The following is a 17,916-nucleotide window of genomic DNA, read 5'->3' on the forward strand; positions in this document are numbered from 1 at the left end:
TCTAATGTTTCTTTTAATAGTTCTGACAGTAGAGACTAATCCATGAATGTATCACCTTTGCCTCTTCCTTGATGTTGCCAAATCCTCCCCATCCAATGCTTACCTACCTGGATCTGGGGCTCATTCTCACATTGGTTGCAGTATAGCAGGAGCCTGGAAGAACACAGCAAGCCAGGCAGCATCAGGAGGTGGAGAAGTCAGTGTTTCGAATATAACTCTTCGTCAGGAATGGCGTTGGGGATAGGGGAAGGCTGGGAGCTCCCCCTACCCCGACCCTCGTTCCTGAAGAAGGGTTATACCCGAAACGTCGACTTCTCCATCTCCTAATGCTGCCTTGTTTACTGCGTTCTTCCAGCTTTTGCTTGTCTACATTGGATTCCAGCATTTGCATTTTGTTTTTGTCTCTCACTGGTTGCAGTCCTTGCAGTATTCATTATGGAGTTCTGGCACTGTTGGGGTTCTGAAACTGTTAGCCAGTCAGATTGACCAGAAAGCTCCAGAGGGTGGGACTGATTCCCACTGAGGGATGGAGGTCTGACTCTTCAATATTTGAGCTGGCCTGCAGTGTGTCACGGAACCTACTGACCAATACACAATGTATTACTGGTACATGCTTATTCTAATTGCAATCACCTTATGAAGGAGCGGCACTCTGAAAGATAGTGCTTCCAATTAAACCTGTTGGACTATAACCTGGTGTTGTGTGATTTTTAACATTGTACACTCCAGTCCAACACCAGCATCTCCAAATCATAATTGCAGATCAGTGAACAGGTTCATTGCACCAAGAAATGTGTTATCTTCAGATCTTGCTATTTGTTTTACATCACTCTGCCAATTACTTCACATACGCTTGTCTCTTTCTCAGCCGCCTTGTTCTAACAACCTATTGTATCAGAACATGAATGGCTTGATAAATTCACTGCAGAATGTTAAAATCCAGTAATTAAGATACCATGTACCTGATTGTCAGTTGCTAATACAATGCTCATCGACTCCTTTGGCCCAAAATTGTGGAGTCATTCCTTCATGTGGGAGATTTGGTTTATCTTTCCCTCTTTTTGTGTTTTTCTCTATAACCAATTTAATTCTCATTTCTCCTCCTTCTCAGTCATATAGCTTTTCCCTCTGAATCCTTAATCCTCATTGGTTAAGGAAATTGATTGAATGAGTCCCATATGTCATAAGACCAGAGGACTGTAAGACATAGGAGCAGAAATTAGGCCATTCAGCCCATCAACTTATCATGACTGATATGTTTCTCAACACCATTCTCATGCTTTTTTCCTGTAACCCTTGATCCCCTTGTTACTCAAGAACCTATCCATCTCTGTCTTAAGTATACTCAATGACCTGGCCTCCACAGCCTTCTGTGGCAATGAATTCCATAGATTCACCACTCTCTGGCTGAAGATGTTTCTCCTTATCTCCCTTAGTGCATTGGTATGGAACTGACAATTCTGCTTTTGCAAGCTGTTGGTTCAAACCACCGGGGTGCTCTGACAAATGATCAGTTGTCAGATTTTTTTGATTAGTTATGTTCATCTAACAGCTTTCAAATATTTGTACTCTTACATGAAGGAAATACTTCATAAAGATCTAAAATAAATAATGCACCTCTATTGTTTTCTTTCAGTCATTTTCTTACTTAATCGTTTGTTCTTCTCAAATATATTTTCTTTGACATATGCTCAAAATGTCTGACTAATGATTTCTAAGGAGAGAACTTATATGTCATTAGCAAGATTACAATATTATCGTTCGGCAACTTGCCCCTAAAATCACTCTTCTCCAAAACTGCACTTTCTGCTTGTGCTGTGGCTGGGCACTTGACATTCTACTTGAACTTGCAACTATTTTCTATCTGCTATTAAGAATGAACCATATATGCAAAAGAAAAAGAATCACTGAATAAGATTTTTGATTATCAGCTTCTCTGAAGTTTTGGCAATCTTACAAAACACTTTGCAAAGATGTTAACCCTTTTGTGACCGCTTGGCTGAAGGTTTTTTTTACAGAACCTGGTTGTCCTCCTCAATGAAAAACAAAATATGGGATTGATTCGCAGAAATGGTATTCCAATTTTAAGCATTTGAAATTAAGCAACTATCTTGTAAAGGCATCAATGAACTGAATTCCATTCAGTATATACTATTAAATTTAATAATGGTATATGGCTGTAATTACTCATAATGTGATTTTTCTTCTCTTCATCTGCAAAAAGGAAATATACCCAGCTAAGGAAGTAACCATGATTGTGTGTTCTTTATGCTTTCAGTTCTCATAGCACAGGTTAACCCATGTGAAGAATTCCCCTGCCAAAATGGAGGCAGTTGTTACCCACGAGAAACAAGTTACATTTGTACCTGTTTGCCAGGATTCACTGGGGAGCACTGTGAACTAGGTAAGGGCAGGACACTCCGCAATGTTTCAGTGATATACAATGCTTTCAATTAGTTTTCATTGGAAATGATATATATTCATTATTAGAATGCTAAGATTATAGGAATTTTATGTTTTAATCAGAGGTGATACCCACAAGTAATGCAGCAATCCAATTCTGTTTCCATCATGACACGGAAATTGCATTTCATGCACACTGTGTTAGTGTAGTCTGAAGTACACTCTCGTTACTAGTATTACCCGGTCTGATGCAGATATAAAATAGAAGTCACAAACCTTGACTGTGGGAAACAATTCAATATACTGTATCAGAGAAAAAAACAGATCTGCTCCAAGCATATCAAATCTTTTGTTCATAAATTCAGAATTCAGTCTCCCAACTAGTAATCTCATCTCACTGACATAGCAACAATCTTCACAAATGCACTCCATGTATTTCAGCTAGATGTTTATACACAAATTCTGGTGAATCACTGATGGATGAGGGTAAGGTATCAGCCTGTGCTAAATTCTATAAGCTTTCCACTAACTGCGATCAATAAAAGCCATGTCAGTCATTGAGTAAGTCCTTCCACATATTCAGATGACACATCAGTGACCCCGTGATTCCAGATCTCACCTTTTCCATCTTTTTGCCATAACGGGGCAGGATACAGGAATGACAGGGCATTTCTGATGTCTCCAGGCATGGAAGAAACTATTTAAGAAAGTCCACAGGGAATAAAGTGCATCTTTACTCACCCACGCACTTTAGCCAGCCTCTTATACTTCTTCAGAGACAACAAATGGTGGCAAGAACAGGAAGGCAGATTACTACCTAAATGGAATCAGTTTAGGTAAAGGGGCAGTACAGAGAGATCTGGGTGTTCTTGTACACCAGTCAATGAAGGTAAGCATGCAGGTACAGCAGGTAGTGAAGAAGACTAATAGCATGCTGGCCTTCATAACAAGAGGGATTGAGTATAGAAGCAAAGAGGTTCTTCTGCAGCTGTACAGGGCCCTGGTGAGACCACACCTGGAGTACTGTGTGCAGTTCTGGTCTCCAAATTTGAGGACAGACATTCTGGCTATTGAGGGAGTGCAGCATAGGTTCACGAGGTAATTCCTGGAATGGCGGGATTACCTTACACTGAAAGACTGGAGTGACTGGGCTTGTATACCCTTGAGTTTAGAAGACTGAGAGGGGATCTGATTGAGACATATAAGATTATTAAAGGATTGGACACTCTGGAGGCAGGAAACATGTTTCCACTGATGGGTGAGTGCCGAACCAGAGGACACAGCTTAAAACTACGGTGTAGACCGTTTAGGACAGAGATGAGGAGAAACTTCTTCACCCAGAGAGTGGTGGCTGTGTGGAGTGCTCTGCCCCAGAGGGCAGTGGAGACCCAGTCTCTGGATTCATTTAAGAAAGAGTTGGATAGAGCTCTCAAGGATTGTGGAATCAAGGGTTATGGAGATAAGGCAGGAACAGGATACTGATTAAGGATGATCAGCCATGATCATATTGAATTGTGGTGCAGGCTCGACGGGCAGAATGGCCTACTCCTGCACCTATTGTTTATTATCTATAAATCTCCTTGTTGTAGTAAATGAAAACTGAAGCCCAAAACCGTTTAGTCTTTCAGAATGAATTTAATACTGAGAGTCCAATTGAATTTCATCATAGAATCATAGAATTACTCATAATTAGGCAGAGGAATTGATTACCTTTAGGTGAGCTTCTTGTGATTTGCTGAAGAAAGAGGCAGCTTGTCTGGAGCAAACATAAAGAACAGGCTGCATGCTTTTCATTCAGAGGTGTACTAGTGCCATCCTCTGGTAAGATTAAGAATAGCATATTTAAGTTACTACCACTGGAGGAAGTAATGCATTAGAGAATATTAAAGCAGATTTAATAGGGCAGAGAACATTCCCATATTGCCATATCAAAGATTTGATATATGTAAAACAATTGATACATTTTGGATGCTTTTTGACATTAGTTCATTTTATAAGGATTGGGAATACAAATTTAAGGTTATGTGTGTGAGATGAAGGGGGAGGGCAGTCAGGAAGAGCATTTTTCATGTAGTAAGTGGCAATGACCTGGAACTCATTGCCTATGAGGGTGGTAGAAGTGGGAATGATGGATGACTTTCAAAGGAAATGGGCTGGACAATGGAGAGTACTGAAACTCTCGGGCTAAAGGATTCAGAGTGGAATGGACTGAGTGAGAAAGATTAGATTCCACTGATCCTGAATGATCTCTCTCTGTGCCATAGTGATTCTAAGACTCTTTATCATAGATTTTCATTCAGGAGGTTGGGAGGTCAAGTCAGAAGCATTCCCAAATCAGGAGATCTGTCAACTTAAAGGGTGCATAGCCACCACATTCTCATTTAAGGAAGATGGTGAGGCCAGCAGGTGGAATGTCTACCACTTTTTACTGGAACATTAACCCAGATTTAGATTAGAATAGATTAAATTAGATTCCCTACAGTGTGGAAACAGGCCCTTCAGCCCAACAAGTCCACACAGACCCTCCGAAGAGTAACCCACCCAGACACATTTCCCTCTGACTAATGCACCTAACACTATGGTCAATTTAGCATGGCCAATTCAACTGGACTGCACATCTTTGGACTGTGGGAAGAAACCGGAGCACCCGGAGGAAACCCATGCAGACACGGGGAGAATGTGCAAACTCCATACAGACAGTCAGCCAAGGCTGGGTCAAACCTGGGTCCCTGACGCTGTTGAGACAGCAGTGCTAACCACTGCTTTAATGATCAACGTCAGGCCCTCACACCCTCACCTCCATCCACTCTACACATGCCCCTTATTTGCCATGCTATCCAATGCTAGATGGGATAGTCATTATGTGCCTAAGACATCCATTTAATACTGACCCTTTAACGACATTTTACAATCTTTTTATCTGCAAAATATCCACTTGAAGCCTTGGTTACCTTGAAGGATTGTTTCTGGTCGTTTGTATTTAATTACTTATTGTATTTGCTTTGAGTTTCAGATTTGCCCCAAGTACATCTGACAGCTCAAGCTTTTTCATGTTTAAGTTGTGGCAGTATTTTTTGAAATATTTTAAGTGCCATTGTTTTTGTCGATAAAGACACAGTAAGAGCCAGTAAAGTTTTAAGCAGTAATGCCATCCTGATTAATTAAGGATGCTTTCAGCTTTTAGGGAATTGATGTAAACTTTCAAAGAAGCCACTTCCTGGTTCAGCTCTTTGAACATGCCAATTCACATGGTCCAGTTTGCTGGCTGTTTTAGTTCTGATGCACACAAGATACAGCAATAATGAAAGCAATTCTTGGTTTAATTAATCACTAAATCTCATCTTATATCTCACACAGATATAGATGAATGTCAATCCAATCCTTGCCGTAATGGAGCCACATGTATTGACGGTGCCAACTGCTTCAGTTGTATCTGCTTACCAAGCTATGGTGGTGCTTTGTGTGAACAAGGTAAGCCTAAAGATGTATTAATTATGAAAGCTCATTGTTTGAAGTGTTGAAATGAACAATTCATCACATATTTCAAGTAAACCCATTATCCCTTTACCATAATGGGATAATGATGATTATGGGCATGCAGCAAACAACTTTTAAATAGCAATTTATTCTTCATGTTTTTGACACAAATTGCAACATCTTGCTTAAGCATTTGGTAAACTGGCAAAAGCCGGATGCTTTGCAATGAAGAATATAGTGACTCAGTGGTTAGCACTGCTGCCTCACAGCACCAAGTATTGTGTTCGATTCCAGCCTTGGATGACTGTCTGTGTGGAGTTTGCACATTCTCCCTGTGTCTGCATGGGTTTCCTCCTACTGTTCAAAGATGTGTAGCCTTGGTGGATTGGCCATGGGAAATAAGGGTTACAGGGATACCACAGAAGGGTGGGTTTAGGTGAGATGCTCTTCGGAGGATGGGTGTGGACTTGAGCTGAATGACTTGCTTCTGCATGACAGGGATTGTATGAATATAAGAATATGCCACTTTAAAGCCTATGGTAGGTAGACATTCTGAAATCAACATCGTAATTGTCTGTTACATAGAACCTGATTTCTGACCCTTCAAGTTTCTAATTTGTTCATGGGATGTGGATTCACTGGAAAAGCTAACATTCATTGGCAATGTTGTGCTAAGCTACCTTATTAACAAGTGCAGTCAGTAGCAGGTAGCTACATCCACCCATCATGCTGTTAGGAAGAGAGTTGCAGGCATTTGACCCACCAAGAGTAACAAAATGACAATGTAGTTCCCAGTCAGGATGACATGTGGCTTGGAGGGAAACTTGCAGGTAGTGTACTCCCATATATCTGTTTCCTAGTCCCTGTAGATGGTGAGGGTTGTAGAATTGGATGGCGTTTTCAAAGAAGTCTCGATGAGTTGCTACAGTGCACTGTTTCGATTGTGTCTACTGTTGCCTCTGGTGCTCAGTGTTGTTGGGAGAAATGTTGAACGTTGCTGCTTTGTTTTAGATGGTGTCAGACTACTTGAGTTTTGTCAGAGCTACACATTCCAAGCAATGTTTTTTTATTTTCTAATGGGAAGTGGACATCGCTGGCTGGCCAGCATTCATTGCCCACCCCAGATGCCTTTGAGAAGATAGTGGTGAGCTGCCTTCTTTAACTGCTTCAGTCCATGTGATGTAGGTGGACTCACCATGCCATTAGGGAGGGAAAATGGGCAGTATTCCATTAGACTAACCCTTGACTTGTGCCTTGTAGATGAGGACAGAATGCCTAGCCTCTGGCTGCTCTTGTAGACACTGTATGTATATGAATGTTATACTGCAAAAGCACAGCAGGTCAGACAGCATCTGAGGAGCAGGAGGATTGACATTTCAGGCAAAAATACTTCATCAGGAAACTCCTGCTCCTCGGATGCTGCCTGACCTGCTGTGCTTTTCCAGCACCACATTCTTGACCCTGATCTCCAGCATCTGCAGTCATCACTTTCTTCCACAGTATGTATCTGGGTAGTCCAGTTCAATTTCTGGTCAATGTTAACCTCCAAGATGTAGATGGGGGGATTTAGTGATGGTAATATTACTGAATATCAATGGGGTGATGGTTAGATTATTTCTTTTCAATAGTCATTGCTGAGCACTTGTAGCATGAATATTACTTGCCACTTCGCAACCCAAGTCCTGATGACCAGATCTTGCTGCATATGGACAAGGATTACCTGAGGAACTGTAAAAGATACTGAACATCATGCAATCATTAGAAAACATCCCCAATTCTGATGAAGAAGAGGACATTGATGAAGCAGTTAAAGATATTTGAGTCAAGGTCATTCCCCTGATGTCCTGAAGCTGAAATGATTGACTTCCGACAATTACAACCATTTTCCTTTGTGATAGGTATTGATTTTAAACATTGCAAAGTTTTTGCCCTGATTCTCATTGACTCCAGTTTGGTCAGAGCTCTTTGATGTCACACTTGATCCAATGCTGCCTTGATATCACTCTTGCCTCACCTCTTGAGTTCAGCTCAGTCTGAGAGTCAGTGAGCTGATTAATCAACTCAAGCAAGTGCTGTTTGATTGTACAGCCCGCACTTCCGTCTGTTTCTTTGCTTATGATCTCGAGTCCACTGTTTGGTCAGGGTGTGGACAGGTGGCAATGCTTTAGCAGCTTGATTAGAGGTAGAGTTAGTTCTGAAGCACAAGTTTTTAGTACATTGCCAGATTGTTGTCAGTGCCCATAGATGTTCCAATCTCCAGTGCCTTCAGCCATTTCCTGATAATTTGTGAATGAAATTGGTTGAAGACCGGCATCTGTGAGGCTGAGGTGAATCATCCACTCAACACTTCTGGCTGAAGAAGAATGCAAATATTTCACCCTCATCACTTGCAGTTGCATACTAGACTTCCTCATCATTGAGGGTGGAGCGAATGCTGGAGCTTCCATCTCCTGTTAGTTGATTAATTGTCTACTACCATTCATGATTAAATATGGTCAAACTGCAAAGTTTAGAATTGATCGATTGGCCTTGGGCTTGCTTAGCTCTGTCTGTCACTTGCTGCTTATGTTTGGCATGCAGATAGTCCTGTGTAGTGGCTTCCAAAGGTTGACACCTCAGTTTTAGATATACCTTCTGCTTTTGGCATGCCCTCCTGCACTCTTTCTGATTGGGTTTAGAAGCATGGCAATTATAATGCCACACCCCCTATTTTATATTGGAGTCATAGAGTCATGCAGCACAGAATCAGACCTTTGAGTCCAAACATGCCCAACCTAACTCCAAACTAAACTAGTCCCAACTGACTGCTCCTGGTCTGTATCTCTCCAATCCCCTTTCCTATTCATGTCCTTATTCAAATGTCTTTTAAACGTTGTAATTGTGCCTACATCCACCACTTCCTCAGGAAATTCACTCCACTTGCGAACCACCCTATGTATAAAATATATGTCCCTCATGTCCTTTTATAAACCTCTCTCTTTTCACCTTAAAAATGTGCGCCCCTATCCTCGGGAAAAGACACTTACCATTAACCCTATCTATACCCCTCATGATTTTATAAAAATTTATAAGAGTCATAGAGATGTACAGCATAAAAACAAACCCTTCCGTCCAACCCGTCCATGCTGACCAGATATCCCAACCCAATCTAGTCCCACCTGCCAGCACCCAGCCCATATCCCTCCAAACCCTTCCTATTCATACACCCATCTAAATGCCTCTTAAATGTTGCAATTGTACCAGCCTCCACCACTTTCTCTGGCAGCTAATACCATACATGTTGCGTGAAAAAGTTGCCCCATAGGTCTCTTTTATATCTTTCCCCTCTCACCCTAAACCTATGCCCTCTAGTTCTGGACTCCCCGACCCCAGGGAAAATGCTTTGCCTATTTACCCAATCATAATTTTGTAAACCTCTATAAGGTCACCCTTCACCCTCTGACGCTCCGGGTAAACAGCCCCAGCCTGTTCAGCCTCTCCCTATAGCTCAAATCCTCCAACCCTGGCAACATCCTTGGAAATCTTTTCTGAACCCTTTCAAGTTTCACAATATCTTTCTGATAGGAAGGAGACCAGAATTGCATACAATATTCCAACAGTGGCCTAACCAATGTCCTGTACAGCCGCAACATGACCTCCCAACTCCTGTACTCAATACTCTGACCAAGGAAAGAAAGCATACCAAACGCCTTCTTCACTATCCTATTCACCTGCAACTCCACTTTCAAGGAGCTATGAACCTGCACTCCAAGGTCTCTTTGTTCAGCAACATTCCCTAGGACATTAAGTGTATAAATCCCAATAAGATTTGCTTTCCCAAAATGCAGCATCTCTCATTTATCTGAATTAAACTCCATCTGCCACTTCTCAGCCCATTGGCCCATCTGGTCAAGATCCTGTTGTAATCTGAGGTAATCCTCTTCGCTGTCTACTACACCTCCAATAAGATGGTGTAATCTGCAAACTTACTAATTGTACCTCTTATGCTCGCAACCAACTCATTTATGTAAATGACAAAATGTAGTGGACCCAGCACCCAGCACCGATAATTGTGGCACTCCACTGATCACAGACCTACAGTCTGAAAAACAAACCTGCACCACCACCACCCTCAGTCTTCTACCTTTGAGCCAGTTCTGTATCCAAATGGCTAGTTCTCCCTGTATTCCATGAGACCTAACTTTGCTGATCAGTCTCCCATGGGGAACCTTGTCAAATGCCTTACCGAAGTCCACATGGATCACATCTACCGCTCTGTCCTCATCAATGTTCTTTGTTACTTCTTCAAAAAGCTCAATTAAGACATGATTTTCCACGCATAAAGCCATGTTAACTTTCCCTAATCAGTCCTTGCCTTTCCAAATACAGGTCCTGTCCCTCAGGATTCCCTCCAACAGCACTGGGCAGCATGGTGGTACAGTGGTTAGCACTGCTGCCTCGTAGTGCAAGAAACCCAGGCTCAATTCCCGCCTCAGGTGATTGACTATGTGAAGTTTGTACATTCTTCCCGTGTCTGTGTGGGTTTCCTCCGGGTGCTCTGGTTTCCTCCCACAGTCCAAAAATGTGCAGGTTAGGTGAATTGGTCATGCTAAATTGCCCATAGTTTTAGGTGAAAGGGTAAACGTAGGGGAATGGGTCTGGGTGGGTTGCGCTTCCGGCATCTCACTTGTGACTATCGATGATACAAATATCTCAGCAAGAGGCCCAGCAATCACTTCTCTAGCTTCCCACAGAGTTCTAGGGTACACCTGATCAGGTCCTGGGGATTTATCCACCTTTAGCCATTTCAAGGCATCCAGCACTTCCCCCTCTTTAATCTGGACATTTTGCAAGATGTCACCATCTATCTCCCTACAGTCTACATCTTCCATATCCTTTTCCACAGTAAATACTGATGCAAAATATTCATTTAGTATCTCCCCCATTTTCTGCAGCTCCGCACAAAGGCTGCCTTGCTGATCTTTGAGGGGCCCCATTCTCTCCCTAGTTACCCTTTTGTCCTTGACCTTTGAGCTTCCTATGCTCCAGCGAAAGAAATCCCAGCCTTTCTTTATAGCTTAAACCTTCCTTTGGCAGCATTTTGTCAGAGATATCTATTCACCAAGACGTAGTAACTTGTCACAAAGCATTTGTTAATTAGTGACTGAGACAATTTGGGTTCCAAGATTTTTATCCAAATTCTTGAATGGTATTCCATGATTAGAACTGTTGGCTTTGGATTACTGAAATGGTTTAACAAATCATGCAGTCATATTGGAATGGCCATAACCACTGACCTTGATTAAAACATGCATAGCCTGTCAATTAATTAAAAACAAATTGCATCATTGTTTGTTGGAGCTTACCGCTTGCAAGTTGACTACTTTAGGTGCACCAAAAATGCAAGTTGTTGTTGTTGTTAATAATCTGTTCCAGCTGTGATATGCCCCCAGAATCAAATCATCTGCTGACACTCACTGTCTGGGCTTAGATTAGAAGAATGTTTTCTTAGATGAGGACTTTAATGAGTACTTGTAAAATCTGAGGGAAAGATACACTTAATAAATTACTTTCAAGACCAGGACATTTTATATTTGAATCTAATGTTCCTACAATGTTAACTGAGATCTGAACACTATTCTAAAGTCAGTTCCTCAGCACATTTACAGCTGTACTTTTCAACAATCTGTTAACTGAACCAGTGCCAAATTTGCACTGTCTTCGATTTCAATTTGCAAATAGGATGTGATCATGTGGCAATGAAGAGTAATTTCTTGTGCACAAAACTCACATGATCTGTAAAAAAATTATGGATTTAGACATAAAGAAATAAGAAATGAGCCAAATTATCCCACAGACAGCAAACAATACAATTCATTTCAGTGAGGGTGAATGTGCAGCCAACCAGCATATTTGCTGATTACATATAACAGACAGGAATTGTGTTTGATTCTTTTTTTAAAAAGAAAGAATAACGTAAGCCTCCAGATTATTAACTTCTAAATCTTTGAGTTCAGAATATCTGTTCGCTTTCCATTCATTATCACGCATTTTTAAAAAATCCATGCATTATAAGGGTTAAATATTCTGTTAATCTGGTGAAGTCATAATTACAAATAATACATCAGGATTTCCATCCTTGCATAGACAGTCTCTGGGAGGGGAGACAAGTCTCGTTAGGGAAGAATCCTATCACACATTGCACAAATGTGCTTCTTAGCCAAGGAGTGACAGTAGTAGTAACTATGGACATGACTGCAAAACAAAATAATATCTAAACGTCTGTATACTGTCTGATGATCTGTAGTCCCTGATTAACTTTTTTCTAAAGCTGCTTCTCACCTGAGAAGTATCTGTTTCTTCAGCAGCAATTTGGGTATGAAATTGTAAGTTATATTTATTGCCAGCAGTCTTTGGGATATAAAGCAGCTCAGACTTCAGATCCAGCAGAACTCTCTGGGCAAAGCATTTCATGCCAGATTTCCACCACACCAGACAAAAATGTATTTCAAAGCACAGACATAGCTGTCTGGTGTGAGGATACGACCACAGGAGTGGAAGTCATCACAAAATACTACTGAATCCATGTCTCAGTGCCACATAAGTTTGTGATAAATGACCTTTGGGGGTAATGGTTCAGGGAAAATTTAGGTTTCCAAATCTGAATTGAGTCTGTAGATGCTTATCCAGGAAATGCATGCTGAATCAGTTAGTCACATGTAAGTCAGAATTGTAGGAGTTGCTTAAAATATGTAGAAGTCCTTTTATGGCAGTGCTGTGCAAAGGCAATAGTCCAATATGCTGGTTCACTTTTCTTAAAGGAGAGGATTACGGTAAGTTAACATTATATTGAGCTCTCAACTTAGTTCATATCCATTAATATTTTAGGCAGTTTTCTTGGTATAATCATTGCTCCTTTGCTTCACAATAAGCTGTTGATATGCTGATGATCTCTCCTCAATTCCTGCCCTCTTATTTCTCGACTACATACGCCATTTTGGTGATACTGTTGGATGGAATTAGCATTCACACATATGCTGATGATAACTAGCTCCACCTCCCCACATTGCTTGGCTGTTGCTAAATTATCAAACTGCTTAACTAGCATTCAGTTCTGAATGAGCAGAGTTTTCCTCAAATGAAATATTGGGGTACATGTACCCATTGTTTTGAGTATCTGTTCAAAATCCATTCCCTGTCTAGCAGCCTGTACCTCTTGCCTGGCAACCTTAAGCCTTGGTGTCACATTTGATCCTGAGATCTTATAATCATTCTATGTTAAAAACCTCCTTTTACACCTTATAACAATGCTCCACTTAATCCCAGTCTCAGCTCATTTGTTAATGAGAACATCCGTATATCTTTGTTACATCTAGATGTGACGGTTCCAAAGCACTGTGCTGATCTTCCTTTTCTACCCTTCATTCTACCCTTTGTAAATGTGATGTTAGGAATGACTAACTTTGCTGTCCGTGTCCTAATTGCCAGTTAGGACAGAGGCAGCAATGAGCTTGCTAACCTTCACTGGCCTTTTGTTAAGCAGTATCTTGATTTTAATGCTCTCGTCCATGTCTTCAAATTCCTTGCTTCTCCCTTACTCGGAAATCTCCAATCCCACAATTCTTGGAGATGGCTGACCTCCCCTATTTCTCAATGTATTGCTGATCATGTTTACTCTGCCATGGATGGTTGTGTCTTCAGTTGCCTAGGCCTCAAGCCCTGAAATTCCTTCTCCACACCTCTTTACCTCAACCACATTTTTCTCCTGTAGGATACCTTTCCAAACCTACCTCATTTTTGGTCATCTAATATCATTTAAAGTGGCTTACTGTCAGATCTGCTATTACATATTGCTTCTGTGAAGCAACTTGGGATATTTCATGACATTTATGATGCTGTATAGGTCTAAGTTGTTGTTATTGGTGTTTGTCCTACCTGAGTAGAAATGGTATGCCATTATCAATATGACCTGCCATATTATTTCACCATGTTAACTGCTCTAGAATATTTAGAACATTTTTTCATTTCCTTCTTTAGCCTCTTCCTTTTCATTAAAATTCAAATGAAAGAAATCTGTATTTAAATTTAACTTAGCATCTCAACTTATCCATCTACTTTGCTTTTGAATTTGCTCTCTCCATTGGTTTATATAATGATCATAATCTTTCACAATAAAATAAATTGTCCTGTGAAGGCACTGCACTAGTAGTAGCATGGCTCAAATCCATCTTGTGGAGAAAGGGAATGGGAAAAGCACATGAAAGATGGGATAACCCTTTGGCCAATTAGGAAAACATGATTAATTGAGTGTGACCCAATGACTGAATCAACAGACTGTGAAATTTGTTACAATATAGTATAATCTTTACTCCACAGCAAATGCAGTTATAATATATTTTCCTTCATGAGTAAGAAACTAGTATTGGCTCAGCGTGTATCTTGGCTGATGCTGGGGTGCACTACTCCCCTATGACTCTATGACCAGGAATTCTGTAAGATGACTTGCCAATGCCCGGGTGGGGTCCTTTCTCTGTATGTAGCCTCTGGGTCTGTTCTGATAGTCAACATACTGGAGTTCCACCTCAAATATAAAGACATTATAAGTGCCACATTCTGTGTATGTGACAATACAGGATTCAAAGAAAAATCCAATAATTTATCTCATCTGTTTTAATTTGCTACTAATAATGCTTCATCATTCATTATCAACCAACTGTACAGTCCTACACCTTTTAAGGAATAGCACCTGCTATGTGGAACACAAATCGAAATAGCTGGGAAAACTTAGCAAGTCTGCCAGCATCTGTGCAGAGAAAGCAGAGTTAATGTTTCAAGTCAAGTGAACCTTCTTCAGAACTGATCGTAGCTAGGAAAAGATTGGTATATATGCTGAATATGGGTTGGGGGAGTGGGGAGAAGTAAACGATAGGTAGAGATGGAGCTCAGAGAGAGAGAGAGAACTGAGCAGACAGAAAAATGAATAAAGGTCAGCCTGGGAGAGTCAATAGTTGCTAATGGCTGACAACATGTTGTTTGTGGTGGCAGCCCATGTGATGACAAGGCCTGGTGTGTGGGGTTGATTAGATTACTAGATTACTTATAGTGTGGAAACAGGCCCTTCGGCCCAACAAGTCCACACCGACCCGCCGAAGCGACAACCCACCCATACCCCTACATATACCCCTTACCTAACACTACGGGCAACTTAGCATGGCCAATTCACCTGACCCGCACATCTTTGGACTGTGGGAGGAAACCGGAGCACCCGGAGGAAACCCACGCAGACACTGGGAGAACGTGCAAACTCCACACAGTCAGTCGCCTGAGGCGGGAATTGAACCCAGGTCCCTGGCGCTGTGAGGCGCTGTGAGGCAGCAGTGCTAACCACTGTGCCACCGTGCCACCCTTGGCGGAAGGACATGGGCAAAATTGCTTAGGCCCTAAAATTATTGAACTCAATATTGAGTGCTGAAGGATGCATAGTGGTCAATATGAGATGCTGATCTTCCAGCTCTATGTAGATGTTATATCTACTTAGAAATAAACTGCAAAATTGTAAAATTGACTGAAATGAGAGAGTGCAGTTGCTTCTTTACCATCATTGATTAATCCACTTTCAGGCATCTATAATATTGCAGCAACCTAGTAGCTTGAGGGAAATGGTACGTTTATGCCTTTTTTCAGAGTTAAGCTCTGAGGACTAGATCATTTTGTATGCTGTGCTTTAAAGGGGCTTTTTATTCACCATCAATATATTCCCACCTACAAATCATTTTTTCGAAGAGTTGTCGTAAGTAATGGATAAGTTTTTAAAATAATTGTCCATTTCAACTATCATAATGAGTTTCCTGCCTGATTTGATTGGGCCCACATGGTCTGTCAGTCCATCTTAGATTGGGTGGTGGCCTTGGTGACCTTCAGGCACTGCTCCATTACCTAAACAAGCCTGTGTGTGTGAGACAGTGCTGACCAAATGTTATTAATGTTCACAGAGCACCCAATCACTAACTTGCATTAACATTACTGTTACATGCTGAGGACCCACAGCCAACAAACTGACATCATGATTAATCAAAGATTTTCTCACAGCTCACTTTCTTCAAACAAAAGCTTTTTCTATTATTCTGATGCATAATTAATAGATTCCTTTACTTTTTTCTGATAGTGAATGGAACCAATTGAGTAAAAGCAAAGTTTGCATTGTGATTTTGTATTTCTTTCACTTTGCAATGAAAGAAGATTTTCAAATGCCATTGAAAAGTCTGTGTTATAAAATCAGATATCTGTTTAATCTTTGAGGACAGTCTGCCTGTTTAAGTACACAGTTAATTTTTAAAAGCTGTATAAAACCAACTTGGAGGATCTGACCAAATCAGCTCTAATGAATTAATACGCTGCTACTTTTTGATCAATGAGAGAGAGAGTTACATCAGTCAGTTTTAAATTTAAAAATGAAGAGTTAAGTAATGAGGGTTATTCCAATTTCATCATACAAAACTTGATTCATCAACCATTTTTCTTGAAATCTTTGGAAACATACGTATGTACTTGATCTGTGCAACAGACTCCCTTGGGAAATAGTGCCAGTATTCAGTATTGATTCATTCAAATGAAAATAAGGTTTTTTTTTAAAGTCATACTTAAAGATGGAATGTATGAGTAATTTGAGACATCTGGTGAATGTAACTTACTTGGTCAGAAAAAGATTACTTAGGACCAATGATTGTGAAAACTCCATACCATCAGGATTTCCTCATGTCATTTTTGTAACTGTCTTGGGGTATTTGACAGAAATTAATTGCAGAGATTAATCAACAACTCCATTATTATTGTAGAATCAAAGTACCCAAACAGTATGTGTAAAGTGGATGGCGTTTGGACTTTTTGACAAGTGGTTTTTGGTGTTGCTAAACCTCAATCCAAGCAAGTGTGTTGATAGAATGATAGACATGCATGTTGCAGCAATTAGGCCAGAGATGGGGATTGCCATGACTTTATGTAAGGGATTCCAGAATTGTGACCTAGCAACAATGTAGGAATTTTGTGTGATTTGGAGGGTACCTGAAGATTCTTGCATTCCTATGGCATTGGTTCTCCTGCTGGCCACAGCATTAAGAGGTACTGCCTAAGAAACCTCAAAGTGCTAATGCAACACAGGCTGCGCGCTTTGCACACTGCAACTGCTATGTGTTTGTAGGGGAGAGGTGGACATTGAATTTAGTGGCAGGAATACTGATCGCATGAATTACTTTGACATGTTATATGCTCACATGTCTCTACTTAGCAGATAGAGAAGATTTTTTTTAAAGTATTCAACATCTTTGCCATTTGCAAAAGATTTGCAATGTGAGAAAAAGTTTTTCACTCAACGAGTAGCTGGAGTGTGGAAAGCACCGTCTAGAAGTGTATTGGAGGAGGCACGTTCAATGAAGGTATTCCGGAGGGTATTTGCTGACTATTTAAATGGAAGCAATGTGCAAGGTTGCTGGGAAAAGGCAATAGAATGGCACTGAGTCATGATGGCCATTTGGCAAGCTGGTGCAGAAATAATGAACTGAATGGTCTCCCTCTGTACTGCAACAATTCTGTGACCTTCAGGAAAAGAAGAGCGAAGACTAACATAAAAAATATAGAACATAGAACATAGAACATAGAAAGATACAGCGCAGTACAGGCCCTTCGGCCCTCGATGTTGCGCCGACCGAATCCTACCTAACCTACACTAGCCCAATAACTTCCAAATGCCTATCCAATGCCCGCTTAAATGACCATAAAGAAGGAGAGTTCACCACTGCTACTGGCAGGGCATTCCATGAACTCACAACCCGCTGTGTAAAGAATCTACCCCTAACATCTGTCCTATACCTACCACCCCTTAATTTAAAGCTGTGTCCCCTAGTAACACCTGACTCCATTAGCGGTAAAAGGTTCTCACTGTCAACCCAATCTAAACCCCTAATCATCTTATACACCTCTATCAAATCTCCCCTAAACCTTCTCTTCTCCAATGAGAACAGCCCCAAGTGCCTCAGCCTTTCCTCATAAGATTTTCCTACC

General features: G+C 40.9%; 1 protein-coding gene across 1 annotated transcript in view; it reads left to right on the forward strand.

The window, feature by feature from the left end:
• The window catches only part of LOC132823025 (versican core protein-like), a 169,092-nt gene that overhangs the window by 120,390 nt on the left and 30,786 nt on the right, over window positions 1-17,916 (forward strand). The window contains exons 6-7 of the mRNA XM_060836562.1: window positions 2,293-2,404; window positions 5,761-5,874. Coding sequence (XP_060692545.1) covers window positions 2,293-2,404; window positions 5,761-5,874 — 226 coding nt within the window. The remainder of the gene's footprint in view (window positions 1-2,292; window positions 2,405-5,760; window positions 5,875-17,916) is intronic.

The sequence above is a fragment of the Hemiscyllium ocellatum genome, chromosome 2 (assembly GCF_020745735.1).
Source record: "Hemiscyllium ocellatum isolate sHemOce1 chromosome 2, sHemOce1.pat.X.cur, whole genome shotgun sequence".
Taxonomy (NCBI): Eukaryota; Metazoa; Chordata; class Chondrichthyes; order Orectolobiformes; family Hemiscylliidae; genus Hemiscyllium; species Hemiscyllium ocellatum.